The sequence below is a fragment of the Manacus candei genome, unplaced genomic scaffold, assembly GCF_025592945.1.
Source record: "Manacus candei isolate 608988 ecotype Guabito, Panama unplaced genomic scaffold, ASM2559294v1 h1tg000076l, whole genome shotgun sequence".
In the NCBI taxonomy this organism is placed as follows: Eukaryota; Metazoa; Chordata; class Aves; order Passeriformes; family Pipridae; genus Manacus; species Manacus candei.
In genome coordinates, this window is record NW_026138124.1 from 3,546,428 (window position 1) to 3,560,822 (window position 14,395).

At 54.6% G+C, this 14,395-nt stretch overlaps 1 protein-coding gene across 1 annotated transcript in view; it reads right to left on the reverse strand.

Annotated features, from left to right (window-relative positions):
* The window catches only part of BAZ1B (bromodomain adjacent to zinc finger domain 1B), a 42,891-nt gene extending 41,856 nt beyond the window's left edge, over positions 1-1,035 (reverse strand). Inside the window, exon 1 of the mRNA XM_051809195.1 lies at positions 813-1,035. Coding sequence (XP_051665155.1) covers positions 813-925 — 113 coding nt within the window. The 5' untranslated portion in view covers positions 926-1,035. The remainder of the gene's footprint in view (positions 1-812) is intronic.
* Between the last annotated feature and the right edge of the window lie 13,360 nt (positions 1,036-14,395).

Here is a 14,395-nt window from a genome sequence, read left to right on the forward strand (position 1 = left end):
TGCACTCAGGGATGCATTTTCCTCTTCAAAAGCCATCTAATCCTTCCTAGGGGCTCTCTCTGCCTGTTCTACTCACTGCAGAAAGAAGACACTCTCCAACACCGGGGCTGTGGAAGTTCTGGAGCCCCTTCACTTCCCGCACTGCCAAGACCTCCAAACTGTGTTCCTATATTCACGCAATCCCTCTCACTTCAGTCACGAATTCCTCAGATCTTGATCTTCGTAACACCAACACCAGCCCAGCCTCCCGGAGCGCTGCCTGCAGGTCACAGCGCCGAGCTCCTGCCCCTGCAGCCCTGCCGGGACCCGGACAGGCCGCTGTGACAGTCACCTGCCTGGCCCGCGGCCACTTCCTGCGCTCAAGGGCTGCCACGCGCAGGGAAAAAAAAAAAAATAAATACGCGTTTTTCAAGCAAAGACAGCCCAGGGGGGGATAACCACGCTGAGAACGAAAGCCTGGGCTGTGCACAGAGAGAGCTCCCGCCGTTGTTTGAGTCTATAAACTAAAGTCCGTGTAAGGCTCCGGTGCAAGTGCCCCCCCGCGCCCGCGGGCCCCCAATGCCCGCACCCCGTCCAAGAGTGCGGTATCTGCGCTCACGGCCCGCTCAGAGCGCCCCGGGCCCCGTTAGTCCCGCTCCTCCCGCCCGCCGGGAACCGGCCCCGGGACTGCCCAGGGAACAACGGCCCCGCCGCGCTCCCCTCACGGCCCCGCTCCCGCCCGGCCCCGCCGCCGCTTTGTTCGGCCCCGCCGCCCCGGAACCCGCGCCGGCCCCCCCCCTCCCTTCCCCGGCGCCCCCGGTGCGTGCGGATACTCGCGGGTGCGGAAGGCCTCCTGCGTGTGGGGGATGACGAACCGCTCGCCGGGCTCCCCCGGCGGCAGCGGCTTGGCCAGCGGGAAGGGCTTGCGGCCGAGCAGCGGCGCCATGGCGGGGGCCCGGCCGGGTGGGGGGGGTGTGTGGGGAGGGGGGGGGTGCCCGGGCGGGACGGTTGAAAAATGGCGGGAGATTCCGCTCCCCCTCACGGCGGGCGGCGGGACCGGCCCCGCGCGCGCGCCCCGCGCCCTGCCGCCCCGCCCCGCGCGCGCCCGCCCCCCGCGTCGCGGCCGCGCCCGGCCATTGGCCGCCCCGCCGCGCCGCCGGACGCCGATTGGCAGCGCCGCCCGTCCGTCGCGCCGCCCGGCCCCGCCCCGCCCCGCGCGCCGGGGTGAGAGGTCGCGTTATGTAAGCGGCGGCGCCTCCATTTTGTGGGAGCCCACCCCTCCACCCCCCGTTATCAGCCCGCCTCCTCCGCGGCGCGACGGCCAATCGGAGCGCGCCCTGGCCCCCGCCCGCGCCGGGGTGGCCAATCAGAGCGCGCCCTGGCCACCTCCCCCCCGCAGCCTCGCGCCCATCCGGGTACCGCGGCGGGGCCGCGCGCCGGGCTTTGTCCTCCGCGGGCGGCGCGGGGCATTGTGGGACTGTGGGGGTTTGTGAGGCGGCCGCCGCCACCGCCCCCTCAGGGAGTCCCAGGCTCGGAGCGGCCCCTCTGTGTCCCCTCCATGTCCCCGCCGGGTCCCGCCGCTGCACGGGACAGGGGAGCGGCGGCTCTGGCAGGCCGGGCCCCGAGGCGGGGAAGGAGGAGGAGGAGGAGGAGGAGGAAGGAGCCGCGGCCTCGGGGCTCTGTGGGCAGCGGGGCGGGAGGCCCGGGCACCCCGCGGGTGCCGCTCCTGGGAAAGGAGGGAAGACACAAATTCGAGATTAGTGGGGGGGTTTGTGCTTTTTGGGTTGTGCCTGTGGAGTTTTTGTGGCATGAGCGTTCCCCAGGGATCGGAGGGGCAGCAGCCGCAGCGGGAGCTGTGACCCTAAACGCCTTTCCCAGGGGCGGGAAGGCAGGTTTGTGTTGAGTGCACAAGTACATTTCAGCGATCCTGGGTCTGTGCTGTTGGTGGCACTGAGGACCGGGTCTGCCTTGTACAGCCCTGCTGTGGCTGCTGCAGGATGAGAAGCAGCAGCCCTGGCAAACGTTAGAATCATAAAATCCCAGAATGCTTTCTATTGGAAGGGACCTTAAAGCCCATTCAGTTCCACCTCCTGGAAGGGACACCTTTCAATATCCCAGGTTGCTCCAAACCCCGTCCAACCTGGCCTTGGACACTTCCAGGGATGGGGCAGCCACAGCTTCTCTGGGCAAACTGTGCCAGGGCCTCCCCACCCTCACAGGGAAGGATTCCTTCCCAATATCCCATCTGACCCTGCTCCCTGGCAGCCACAGGGACACTCATGTTAACCCCTTGCACCAGGGGCTGTTTGCCCCGGGGGGGTTTGGCAGGAGGGGATGTACAAACTGGGACCAGTTCTGCTCTGGAGCGACAGAACTAACGGTGTCATTCCTTTCCTTAGCAGACAGGAGAGTAACTGGATCCCATACAATATTCTCCAGATTGTAAATGTAATTGCAAGATTTTTATCATGTAATTACCAGATGATTATCATGTGTTTACCGGGTTGCTTTACCAGAAGGAGGATCCCATTGTTTCTGCTGGTGGAGTAATAAAAGCACTTAACTTCCCCGGGCACACACACTGGTTTGAGGTGTTGTGTAATCTTGGGAAGAGATTTGTGCTGTGAGTATCCCTGGAACACACCAGTTACATAACAGAGCACTGAGCAGTGTTTGCGGGTAACAGAAATCCACTGCATTTTCCACAGCACTGTGAAGGGTTTAACAGGCAGGAGTGGTGACACTGTAACATAAGCGTTCACTTGTGTTATCTTATTGCCATTCTGCAGTGGAACAGGTTGCCCAGAGAAGCTGTGGCTGCCCCATTCCTGGAAATATCCAAGGCCAGGTTGGAGCAACCTGGGATAGGGGAAGATGTCCCTGCCCATGGTGGGGGTGGAGCCAGATGAGCTTTGAGGTCCCTTTCACCTCAAACAATTCTGGGATTCTACGATTCTCTTTACTACCAGAACGGATATTTAATGCCATAAATCCACTGGTGAGTGTAAGAATTCCTGTTCCATTTACTGGATTTCCATTGCTCCTGTAGGGTGCTGTAGGAGGTGTTTTAAAGCACAGGCCAGTGAAACAGGTTCTCATGGTGCTTTCCCTAGAGCTTGGCCTCATTCTGTGTCATTTTGTCAGAACTTGGAGTGCCTGAGATGAAATTCCCTGTGGTATATTCCTACCTCTCTGGGCTGCAGGGCAGGGTGGGGAGGAGAGGGAAAAGTGGAGTGTAATGAGGAGGGATTTGGGGGGCAGGTACAGACCTGGGGAGCAGTATAATTTGGGGAGGAGACTTGGCTGAAAGGCAGCGTTGAGTGAACGCGGCCCCTCTGTGGGCTCAGACACTGTGGAGACACGGGAGGGGGAGTGGCAGCATGAGGGGAAAGGGGCAGCGAGCACTGGGGTCATCCTTGAGCAGGGAGCAGATCCAGGGGAGCTGGAGGCAGGGCAGGGAGCCGAGGGAGGCGGGACCACAGGGAGGAATGGGAGGGTGAGCTGCCCGTGTCCCCTCCATCCAGTGAGGAGCCACATGCCTGCTGCTCCGCGGCAAATCATCGGGCTGTGGGGCACAGCAGCCCTCCGGCGTCGGTGCAGGGCTGTGTGGTGAAGGTCTGGTGTCCCTCGGGTGTTTTTTCAGGCTGGGAAATGGGTACAGCTCTGACAGAGGCTGAACACACACCGATCAGAGAGCCGCTCATTGACCCTGCTGCTGAGGGACCCGAGGGCTGGGTTTCTGTTCAGGGGCGGTACTGCCGTCACAGAGGCTTCTCAGCCTCCGAGTTAACTCCGGCATGATTTCCCGAGGCTGTCGCACACCGAGTCTCCCCGTGCCCAGGAGATGGCAGTCCTGCATTTGGACAGGGAGTGCAGCTCCTCTGAGGGCACCAGAGGCTTCCTGAAGACAAAGTCCTGGGCTGCGTGTTTGGCTCTGCTGGCGAGGGGAAGGCTACGGCTGCAGGGACTGGTGGTCTGTGCTGTCCTGGGTGATCCCGAAGCAGGGGTGGTGAGCCGTGAGGACAGTCTGTGCTCAGCAGGGAGGTATTCCTGGGTGTGTATTGATGACAGGAGCCCCAGCTGTGGGTCGGTGTCGCTGTCAGGGAGTTATCACCACAGCTCTATGCAGCTTCAGCTCCTCCAGGTGTGAAAGCTTTAATCACAGCCAGATAAAAGTGTCCTTGTGAGGATGGAGCCCACCATCATGGAGCCTCACCATTGTCTGCCTCTTCCCAGCCGTGGCTGGTGCCTTAAGCATTCCAGCAGGGAGTGCACGATGGAAACCATCGTCCCCCTGCTCCCCACTTACAGCCCTCAGCTGTTGTCCTTCCCCTCAGTCCCCATCCTCCCTCGCCTTCACCAGCATTCCCAAGTCACCCCTGCTCTGCCCGGGGCTCTCCATCCCCTTCCCAGCCTGGCCCAGGGGCTGTGCCCTCTCTCCATCTCCCATCCCACATTCCTTTGGTCTGTGGGAGGTGACATTCTTAGAGGGGCAAGAGGAACAGCAGAGCTGAGCAAGGTGCACAATCCTGGAGGGGTGCTTGGAGCCATCCATGATGCTCAGCCCTTCACAGAGGTCACTGGAGAGAACCAGCAACAATCTGGCATCTAATTCTACATTACTGGAAACTTGGCTCTGCTGTTACAGAGCAGGAGCCACCTGGAGTGACTTTCACTCTTGGGATGATGGCAAAGGATCTGTTTGCTAAGCAAAATGTCCAACCCATTATGGAAATCCATCGTTGAACCCATCCCAGTTCTCTCTTCATGAGGGATAAGTGACAAACACGTTGGGCAGTGCCACCCCCTTGGGCACAAGCTGATGTGCCTCAGCTTCCAGGTGCCTGTCCTGCAGCTTCAAAATTCTTCTTGCCTTTATTGTTCTCCTTGGAAGTCGGTCATCAGTGCTGGTGTCAGGGATGTGGTGCTGCACAGAGCACCTGCAGAGGGGCTTCGGGTCACAGATACACTGCAAACAGAGCTTCTAAATCTGGAGACAGCTGGGCCCAGAGGGAGCCAACCAAAAAGAGCATCTTCTCAAATGTGAATATCCCCGGGGTGAGAAACCAGCTAGGGAAAGGTCTGACCTTCAAAGCAAGAAAGCAAACTTCATGGGATTATTTTTAGAGTAGAAACAGAGCTCAGTAGTGGGAAGTGCTGTCACAATGCTCTGCTCAGCACTCCAAAAATTGGTGGTTGTAGTCATATTGCAGAGCCATAAACTCCTTTGGGGAATGAAGCCTCTTCATCCCTTTTCTCTTTAAAATCACATAAGCAAGTCTTAAAAATTCCCCTCTTGAAATTCTGTGTCTTAGTAGATGCTTTGTGATTTTTACTCTTTAAACTTTGCAAATGTTTACGGTTGTATAAAGCTGAACTGAAGCTGTCAGTTATTTCTTGGTCACTCTCCTACTTAAGGAGGAAACACTTTGTTGTTCTTCAAACGTTTGCAACCCTAAGAGCTTCTTTTCAAATGATTCTTTGTGAATAAAGATGACCTGTGCCTTTACATCCCAGCTGCCAGATGCCATCTCAGTGTGAACAGGGAGATAAATCCATGTACAAACACACGCACACGAGACCTTCCTCTGGATGCTGAGGGTAGAAAAACCTTTTCAGCATGAAATATTTGCATAAGTTGGGGAATTAATTTGTTATCTCGTGATTCTTTTGCAAACTATGGGCCAGAAGACAGCTGCTCTCCTGGCCAGCCAGTCCTCCCTTTGATGCCTGGCTCTGGCTGAAGGCTGGTTAAGAAGCACTGGCACTTAAAAGGGCTGTTTTAAAGTTGAGAGATGTCCAGAGAGGAAACAGAAGCTTTTGGACTCACTTGAAACAACCTTCCACTGCTGTTAAACCCTGGTGGAACTGAGGGGATTTATCTGAGAAAAGGAGTTGAATGCAGGGAGGCGATGAAGCCACATCCCTGGGGATGGTCTCAGATTTTCCCTCTGCAGAGACAAAAGCAGATTTACAGTGTGTGAGAGTGAGACTGAGGAGCTGTGACCTGGAGGAGCTGGTGAGTGGTGGGAGAGGTGACACGTGGGGCTGGCCATGGGCTGGCTCATGGCCAGGCAGTGCAGAGATGGGGCTCGTGCCCCAGCTTCCTGGCCTGAGGGCACCTGGGGAGATGCTGCATTGAGGATGTTCCCAGCAGCTTCCAAACACACTCAGAGGTGTTTGACCCTCTGGTTTGCAAAGCCCTTCTCCAGGTCATGGACCCCCTGCCACGATGGACCTGTGGTGACACAGGATCCCTGGGCACAGCATCTTGCTGTTCTTGGGATCTGCACTTGAAAACTGTTTCTTCTTGTGTTCCTACACCCAAAGCAATGATGTTCCTCAGTCAGATTCCCCATCCCTCCCCTGCAATCCAGACCTCCAGGTTATCCCATCCTGCTCCTCCAGGCTGGTGGCAACCAGTGATTCAAGGACCAGCAGAAGTCAAGTGCCCCAAGGTCAGTTATGATCCTAAATGTGACTTTGGCCATGTGGGTCATGATGTGCCTCTCCCCTACACCCCAGGATCCAAAATCAGGGATTGCCCTCATCCCAGTGCCTGCTGGACCACACAGTCCCAGGCTCAGCATTGGCTCCCTGGGCATCCTGCTGGCAGGAGCCTCCAGAAATAACACAGGACCTGGGAACAGGACACAGCCCTGGATGGGTGGCCAAGGCTGCCACCCCACTGTCCCCACTGATGCTTTGCACCCACAGGGCTTTGCATTCAGAGCTGCAGGCAGCCAATGGCCTCTTGTCTTTCAGATAAAAAGGAGAGAGCTGATTAATCCTGGAGCTGGAAGAGCTGTAGAGAGAAGACTTCAGGGAGGATTTAGTTAGCAGTGGCCCAGATACATCAAACCATCTCCTGCATAAAGCCATATCCCATTACTGCTCCTCTGTGCAGCACAGCTTATGGTACTTATCCTATTAGAAGCCTGACAGTGCTATGATATATTCCAAGGAGTCTGTGATAAACTTCCTGTCGCTGTTTTTCCTGACTGATTCCAGTCAATCACCTCCAGTGGAACACTGTGTCCCTGCCAGGTGGGCAGGATCCTGGTGGGGTGGACAGAGCAGCACCTGAGGAGTTCACAGAGTTGGGAAAACCACAGGCTTCCAGTGAATGTCCCCAAACATCCCCTGCTTCACTGACCCTCCCCTTTGTAGCTATGTGGGCAAGAAGTAGGGAGCTAAGGGCACCTCTGAGCCTGGAGGTGGCCTTCACATCTGACCAGAACACCTTTCCCTTGGCACCCAAGGGTCCCTTTGGAAAGGGGTCCTCTCCCCTCTCCTTGCTGTCCCCTACGTGGTAAGAAATTGCTCTGGCCTAAAAGCAGCATTTTTTAGAGTCTGGGGAGTGGGCAGGGAAGCTCCTCCATGTGCACTGTGCTTCCATGAGTGGGGAATTGAGAGGCCCCTCCAAGGGCCCAGTCACACAGCTCTCCCTGCAGCACTCAGTGGTGGCCAAGGGGGGGACAATGTCAAGCTGCTGTTCCGTCAGTTTTCCCTTTTTGGGGAAAACTGCTTGGTGACCCCAGCAGAGGGGCATGGTGCCTCCTCCTGGCACAGTGTCCATATCCCTGCTGAGGAATTGCTTCAGGAGCCAGAGCCTCTCCCAGGCCACCCATAAGCTCTTGCCACTGCAGGCCACGAGGCTGGACCACCACCCTGCTGAATCTCTCCTGAGGCAAAGTCCAGCTTGGAGAGGACCTGCAGGCTCCTGCAGTGGGAAGTGGGACAGGGCAGTAATTGCTGCAGTCAGCCTGGCTGAGCCCTGCCAGGCCTGTAGCTGTAGCCAAATTGTTAGGACAGGGTAGGAAGAACAAACCACTTTGCTGCCCAGCACCTGGGAAGGTATTTCATGACAGGAGTAGCTTTGATCTCAAAATACCTCCAACCTGTGGGCAGAGGAAAGAGGCTGCTGTAGTGCAGTGTTGTAGCTCTGCAAGGAAATGCTGTTCTGCTGAGCTGATGAGTCCTGGCACCCGTGTCGCTGTGGGGCTGCACACGCCCTGAGTGCATATGAAAACTCACTGGCTTGAAAGTAAAAGGGTGTTAGAAGTGCCTCTTTGGAGGACGGCCCCAGGATGATGGGAGGACATCTTGCATCATCTTATTTTTGCCATCCAGTCCTTTGGAATACAAAGGATTTGTCTGGAGAGCTGGGTTTTATCACTAATGCTGGCGAATTCAGACGTCCTTGTGTTTCATCCCTGTGTCCCTGCAGTGACCTTGTGCTTGCTGTGCCAAGGGGTGACACCACAAACCTGGCCAGGTGCAGGGGGAACATGGTGATGTGCAGGTGTTGAGGATCAAAGCTCAGCACAGCTCTTATACATGGATATGAATAAGGGAGAAAAGGGGGTAGAATCAGAGAACTTGGGTAACATTTTTAATTTAACTCCAGTAAAATCCCTCCTGAGCTGCTCTTGTCACACCCAATCTGGTGCTGACATTGCCTTTCTAAAGCTGTGTTCAGACCTGCCTCTGCTCCAGGCTGTCCATGGGGGCTGTGTCTGCACTCTCAGCTCCTCCAGCCCGTGTTCTCCAAGGATTTGCAGTTCCTGCAGCACACACAGTGGTGATGAGATCTGTGAGGTGGCTCTTGATGATCCCACCCATTCCCTGGGCTGAATTGTCATGGACACAGAGCCTGTGTGGCAGACCAGGGACTCAGCTTCCCCATCAGGGGAGATCAAGTGTTAAATCATCACAGTGACAGCACAGAGCTACCAAGGTGCTCTTGGCTTTGTAACCAGTGGCAATACAGTCCCAGTTTGGAAGGTGGAAGGTGATGAGCAGCCTGTCTCTCACCCCTGATCCCGCTGTCCTCCTCAGAGTGGCTCCTGCTCCCAGCTTGCCCACAGCCACGGGCAGCAGCTGCCTCACTGCACAGCACAGCTGCTGCTCCCTGCAGCCAGGAGTCCCCCAAAGGGTTCTGCTCCTTGCTGCACATTTGCTAACCATCACATCCCTCTTTTTGGGAGCAATTTCCATCTCAATGGCACGTTTACACACTGGTCCAGTGCTTCTGCATATCTGTGTTCCTTTTCACTGCTGTCCCAGTCAATAGTCACAGGATTTAGGAGGAATTCAGGATATTGCAGGTAGTTGATGTGGTTATATCACACCTGCTGTCCCACAATGTCCTTTGGGCTCACAGGGGAGCATAAAATATGTTCCACAGGGAAGAGGGAACTACTCAGATGCTCCCAGGGAAGCGAGACACCAACCCCAGGGGTCTTCTGGCCACAAACAGCTGTAGGGAAGGGGCTCTCCCTGCTGACAACCCCGAGGTGTTTCTGTCTCAGAGTTCAGAGCAGGAGCACCTTGCACAAGGTCTCTGCCTGCTCCTGTCCCCAGCTGCCACAGGGGCTGCAGACAGCACAGAGGGGAGGCACCATCCTGCCTTTGCCTCTTTGAATCTGAAAACAAGATTTCAAAGTGCCATAAAATTCATGTGTGGGAAGAACATCCTGGCTCCTGTGGTCCATCCCTCTGGATGTGACCCCTGCACAGAGGGGCAGCAGGATGAGTCCATTGGTGTCCCAAGGTTCCCCTGGCAGGAGGATGTGATCTGAGAGCCCCCAAGCCAAGGATGAGTAAGGGAAGCACCCTGTCCTGAAAAACCTCTGCATGACCCCTCCTTCCTGTGCCTAACAGCACCCCCAAAATGCTCCCTGCTCTTTCCAAGAGCTGCAGAACAACAGAGGCTGAGGCTTAACATAGTCACCTTTAGCAAAGAAAGTCTGCAGGCTTAGCACAGGTCATGTGTGCCCTACAGGTCCCAGGAAACGGGGTATTTGTGAGGTCTTTTATGTCTTTAGGGATTTTAGGACCATGTGTGAGAGGTCTTGTTTGAGAACGAGGAACTTAGGTCTGAAGTAGCAGGGAAGAGCAAAGCCAGGGAGCACAGGAAGGGCTCAGGGAGCTCTGGCACAAAGAGTCAGCAGGTGAGGGAACAGAACAGGATTTGCACGAGTTTATGTCAGAGCTCAGCAGTACAGCTCAGGTCAGGCAGAAGCCTTCCAGCAGGACCTGCTGGCTCTGCCAGGGTCAAGCCTGTGGACACAACAGATCCATCAGAAAGCAGCAATTCCCACAACAATCATGGCTTTACATTTTTCCTGAAAGGATCAAGGGGAGGTTCAGGTTGCATGTTAGGAAAAATTTCTTCACTGAAAGAGTGGTTAAGCGCTGGCACAGCTGCCCAGGGCAGTGGTGGAGTCCCCATCCCTGGAGGGGTTTAACAGATATGTGAATGTGGTACTTGGGGACATGGGTTAGTGGTGGGAATGGTTGGACTTGATGATCTTAGAGGGCTTTTCCAACCCTAATGATTCTATGATACCTTCTCTGAGGGCAGAACCCTCCAGCAGATGCCAGCCATTCCAGCTTTCAGCCTCTGTGGCACTGATGTGCTAAAGATGCCTCCAGGGGCACGTGAGTTCTGGATTGCCTTTGGCTCAGGGAGATGAGGGCTGTCTCCTCATCAGTACAGAGACACGAGCTAGCAAATAAAAATCAGCGCAAACAAATCCTTTCTTACCTTGTTGTGCTTGTGTGGGATTTTTTACACTGTGGTTTTACTGGGTTTGCATGTCTGCCTTGCAACATGGGATTTCTTCCTGCCTCCTACCACCTCCTGCTCAGGCCCCTCTGCAGTGATTCATGAGGTGTGTGACAGGCAGGAGTAGGCAGCTGCCAGCTTGGAATGGAGACCAAACCCCGTGTAGGAAATAATAACCTAAATAAAATGTTCCTCAGCTCTCAAACTTGGCAATTTCTTGTTGCATTTAGGAAACTTTTGGGGGTTTTTCTGGGGGTAACTCTCTTGCCTTGAGATAGATGGGGAGACGTGTGATTAAAGGGACCCCCTCTGCTAATGCCCCCTCACGCCAGGACCAGGGGTTGGGTACCCACCATGCACCCCAGGCAGCAGCACCCACCTGTGCTGGGTTCCCAGCACAACACTTCCCATCCACGGCAGGAAGGATCATTCCATTGGATATTCCATCCTCGTGGCAACTCTCCTTAGTGAGATGCAAAAAAACCCATTTTTTGTGCAATGTCCCCTTGTTATCTTTAACCAGTGTGACTTTGGTGAAGTGGGGGTGGCTGTCCCCCTCTGCCCTTGTGAGACCTCACCTGCAGAGCTGCCTCCAGCTCTGGGGTCCTCAGCACAGGAAAGATGTGGAGCTGCTGAAGCAAGTCCAGAGGGGGCCATGGAGATGTCCCGAGCAGCAGAGCCCCTCTGCTCTGGAGCCAGGCTGGGAGAGCTGGGGGGGTTCACCTGGAGAAGAGAAGGCTCTGGGGAAACCTTCGAGCCCCTTCCAGTGCCTAAAGGGGCTCCAGGAGAGCTGGAGAGGGACTTGGAACAAGGGACGGAGGGACAGGACAAGGGGGAATGGCTTCAAAATGCCAGAGGGCAGGGTTAGATGGGATATTGGGAAGGAATTGTTCCCTGTGAGGGTGGTGAGGCCCTGGCACAGGTTGGGCAGAGAAGCTGTGGCTACCCCATCCCTGGAAGTGTCCAAGGCCAGGTTGGACAGGGCTTGGAGTAACCTGGGATAGTGAAGGTGTCCCAGCCCATGGCAGGGGGTGGAAGGAGAGGATCTTTAATGTCCCTTCCAACCCAAACCACTCTGTGAGTCACTGAAGTGATATCTCACTTTTCCTACAAGCTCCAGGGCCCTGTGTGTCCTCAGGTCTCTCCTGCTCTCTCCAGGGAGGCTCAACTTGTCCTGTAGTAACAGAAACACTCTGTGGCTTCCAGCCCTCTCCATCAGGCTCCTCTTTCTGGGCAGGCAAGCAGGCACCCACGACCATCACGAAACACTCAAAAGTGCAAAGTCCATGTGAAAAGAAGGGATTTGAGAAATGGAGTCTCACTGTTACATTTCTGCCGGTCCCCAGAGGGTGCTCTCGCCCCGGGTTTGCCAGGCAGCTTCCCGCGGGAAGGAAGTCTGGCAGGCAAGGAGAGTCCATAAGTATTCCCATAAAGAGCCCAGCTGCAGGCTGCAATGTTTTGCTCCACATTTGTTGCTCTGTTCAGCTGCCCCATGGAGTGCTGAGAGTCCACCAGCACCGTCTGCTCACACAGGAGTGTGAGTGGGGAAGAAGGTACCAAGAACCTCATTGGATAAAGAATCAGGAACACACAGAGTGGTTTGGCTTGGAAGGGACCTTAAAGCCCATCTCGTTCCACCCCCTGCCCTGGGCTGGGACACCTTCCACTGTCCCAGTTTGCTCCAAGCCCCGTCCAACCTGGCCTTGGACACTTGCAGGGATGGGGCAGCCACAGCTTCTCTGGGCAAGCAGAGAATATATAGCAGAAACAGGCAGAGAGAATACAACATATTTCTCTGAAGCAGGGTTTTCCAACCTGTCCCAAAGGATTTAATGTGAGCCTCAGAATCATCTTCTAAGGAATGTTGTGAGCTTGCACAAGAGGGAATGATGAGTTCAGGAACGCAGATTTGAGGCCATTCTGATTCTGTTGGGAGGGGAGAGGGGAGAGTGGGATGCTGGCAGGGAGGGGCAGCAAAAAGCAAAGAGATGGGAGAGTGCTGAGCTGCTTGTCCCAGGCATCTACCTGTCCTCAGCATGGCTGCATATCATTCACAGGGAAAAAGGGAATGACAGAAAGACATAATTTGCTTCTTTTTCCAGATCTTTTATTCATCTGCAGCCAAAGAAGGAAAGTGCAAAGACACTCTCTGCCAATTCTTGCAGGGGCCTGAGGAACAGATGTCCAGATGGTTCTGACAGGCTGGGGATGCCTCTTATACCCTGAGGGCTTGGAAGGTTTCACTCTGTGCCCACCAAGGCCTGTGCAATGGGTGGCTGAGGGTGAACTTGTACCTGTGTCCTCAGTTCCCATCAGTCAGCCTTGCTTTGGACACACAGAGAATTTTAACAGCTCCAGTCCTCCATCAGTTTGTCCAATTCCTTATTGAGTCCATTTAGACTTCTGGTTTCACAACATTCTGAGATGAACTTGCCATTCCTTTGCCTGGTACCCCCACAATCACAGAATCACACAATAGTGAAGGTTGGAAGGGATCTCTGGAGATCATCTAGTCTGACTACCAGCTGTGAAAATGCAGAATAACCATCTTTAACTGTTCCCTGTTCCTACTGCATCCATGTCTGCATCCCCAGTGCCCTTCCAGTGCCTAAAGGGGCTCCAAGAGAGCTGGAGAGGGACTTTGGACAAAGGCCTGGAGGGATAAGAGAAGGGGAAATGGCTTAACACTGCCAGAAGGTGGGGATAAGTGGGATATTGGGAAGGAAGTCCTGGCTGGGAGGGTGGTGAGGCCCTGGCACAGGTTACCCAGAGAAGCTGTGGCTGCCTCATCCCTGGAAGTGTTCAAGGCAAGGCTGGATGGGGCTTGGAGCAACCTGGGATAGTGGAAGGTGTCCCAGCCCATGGCAGGGGATTGGATCCTCATTCATCTCATTTCTAACACAGCCCTGATCTATTCAGCCTTTTCTTACAGGGATGCTATTCCCACCTCTGACCACACATTTTCTCCATCTCTGTGACCTTTTCCAGTTCTTCTCCATCTTTTCTGAGCCAGGCACCAAAGCCACACACACCCATGAGCACCCCCTTCTTTATAAGGGGCAAGTGATATTTTCCTTGCAATTTCTGGAGCCTTTTTAAATTTTTAATTAGTCCTGAACCTTCAGCTGATGTTTTCAGAGAGTTGCCTACAGTTACCCTCAGCTCTTGACTGGCATCAGCTAATTTAGAGTCCCCCCATGAACAGCGAGGGATGTGCTTTGCTTTATCCTTATCAACATTGAATCTCATTTTCCATGTTATCACCCACTCGTCGTGCAGCCTGAAATCCTTCCAGTCACCTTTAGCTATGACAGTTCTGAACTATTTTCTCCACCAGAAATGTTGTCACCATGCTATTTATGGCCTTTTCTCCACCACTTATGAACATGCTGAAAATTCCAGTCCCAGTGGAGACACTCTGAGCATCCGACAGGAAAGCTCTGCATTTTCACCAATTTGCCTTATCTTTGCTTCCCAGCTTTGCAAGCTGTTGATGTCTTACAGCTGAGTGTCCCTGAAAACTCAATGATACATCTTCTTTAAAGCTTTTTTGGATGGCATTACACAGATCAGGTCACTACTGTCCACACACACCGTCTCGGCAGTAAGAGATTTCTGAGCCATGACATTCCTTTAAAAACTACATTGACTCTTCCTCAGGTTATTGTGTTTAAAGAATCATAAAATCATGGAATATCCTAAGCTGGAAGGGACCCAAAAAGATCATCAAACCCAACTCCTGCCCCTGCACAGGAAAACCCCAAAATCCCACCATGTTCCTGAGAGTGTTATCCAAACCCTACTTGAGCTCTGGAAGCCTTGGGGCTGTGAACTCTTCCCTTC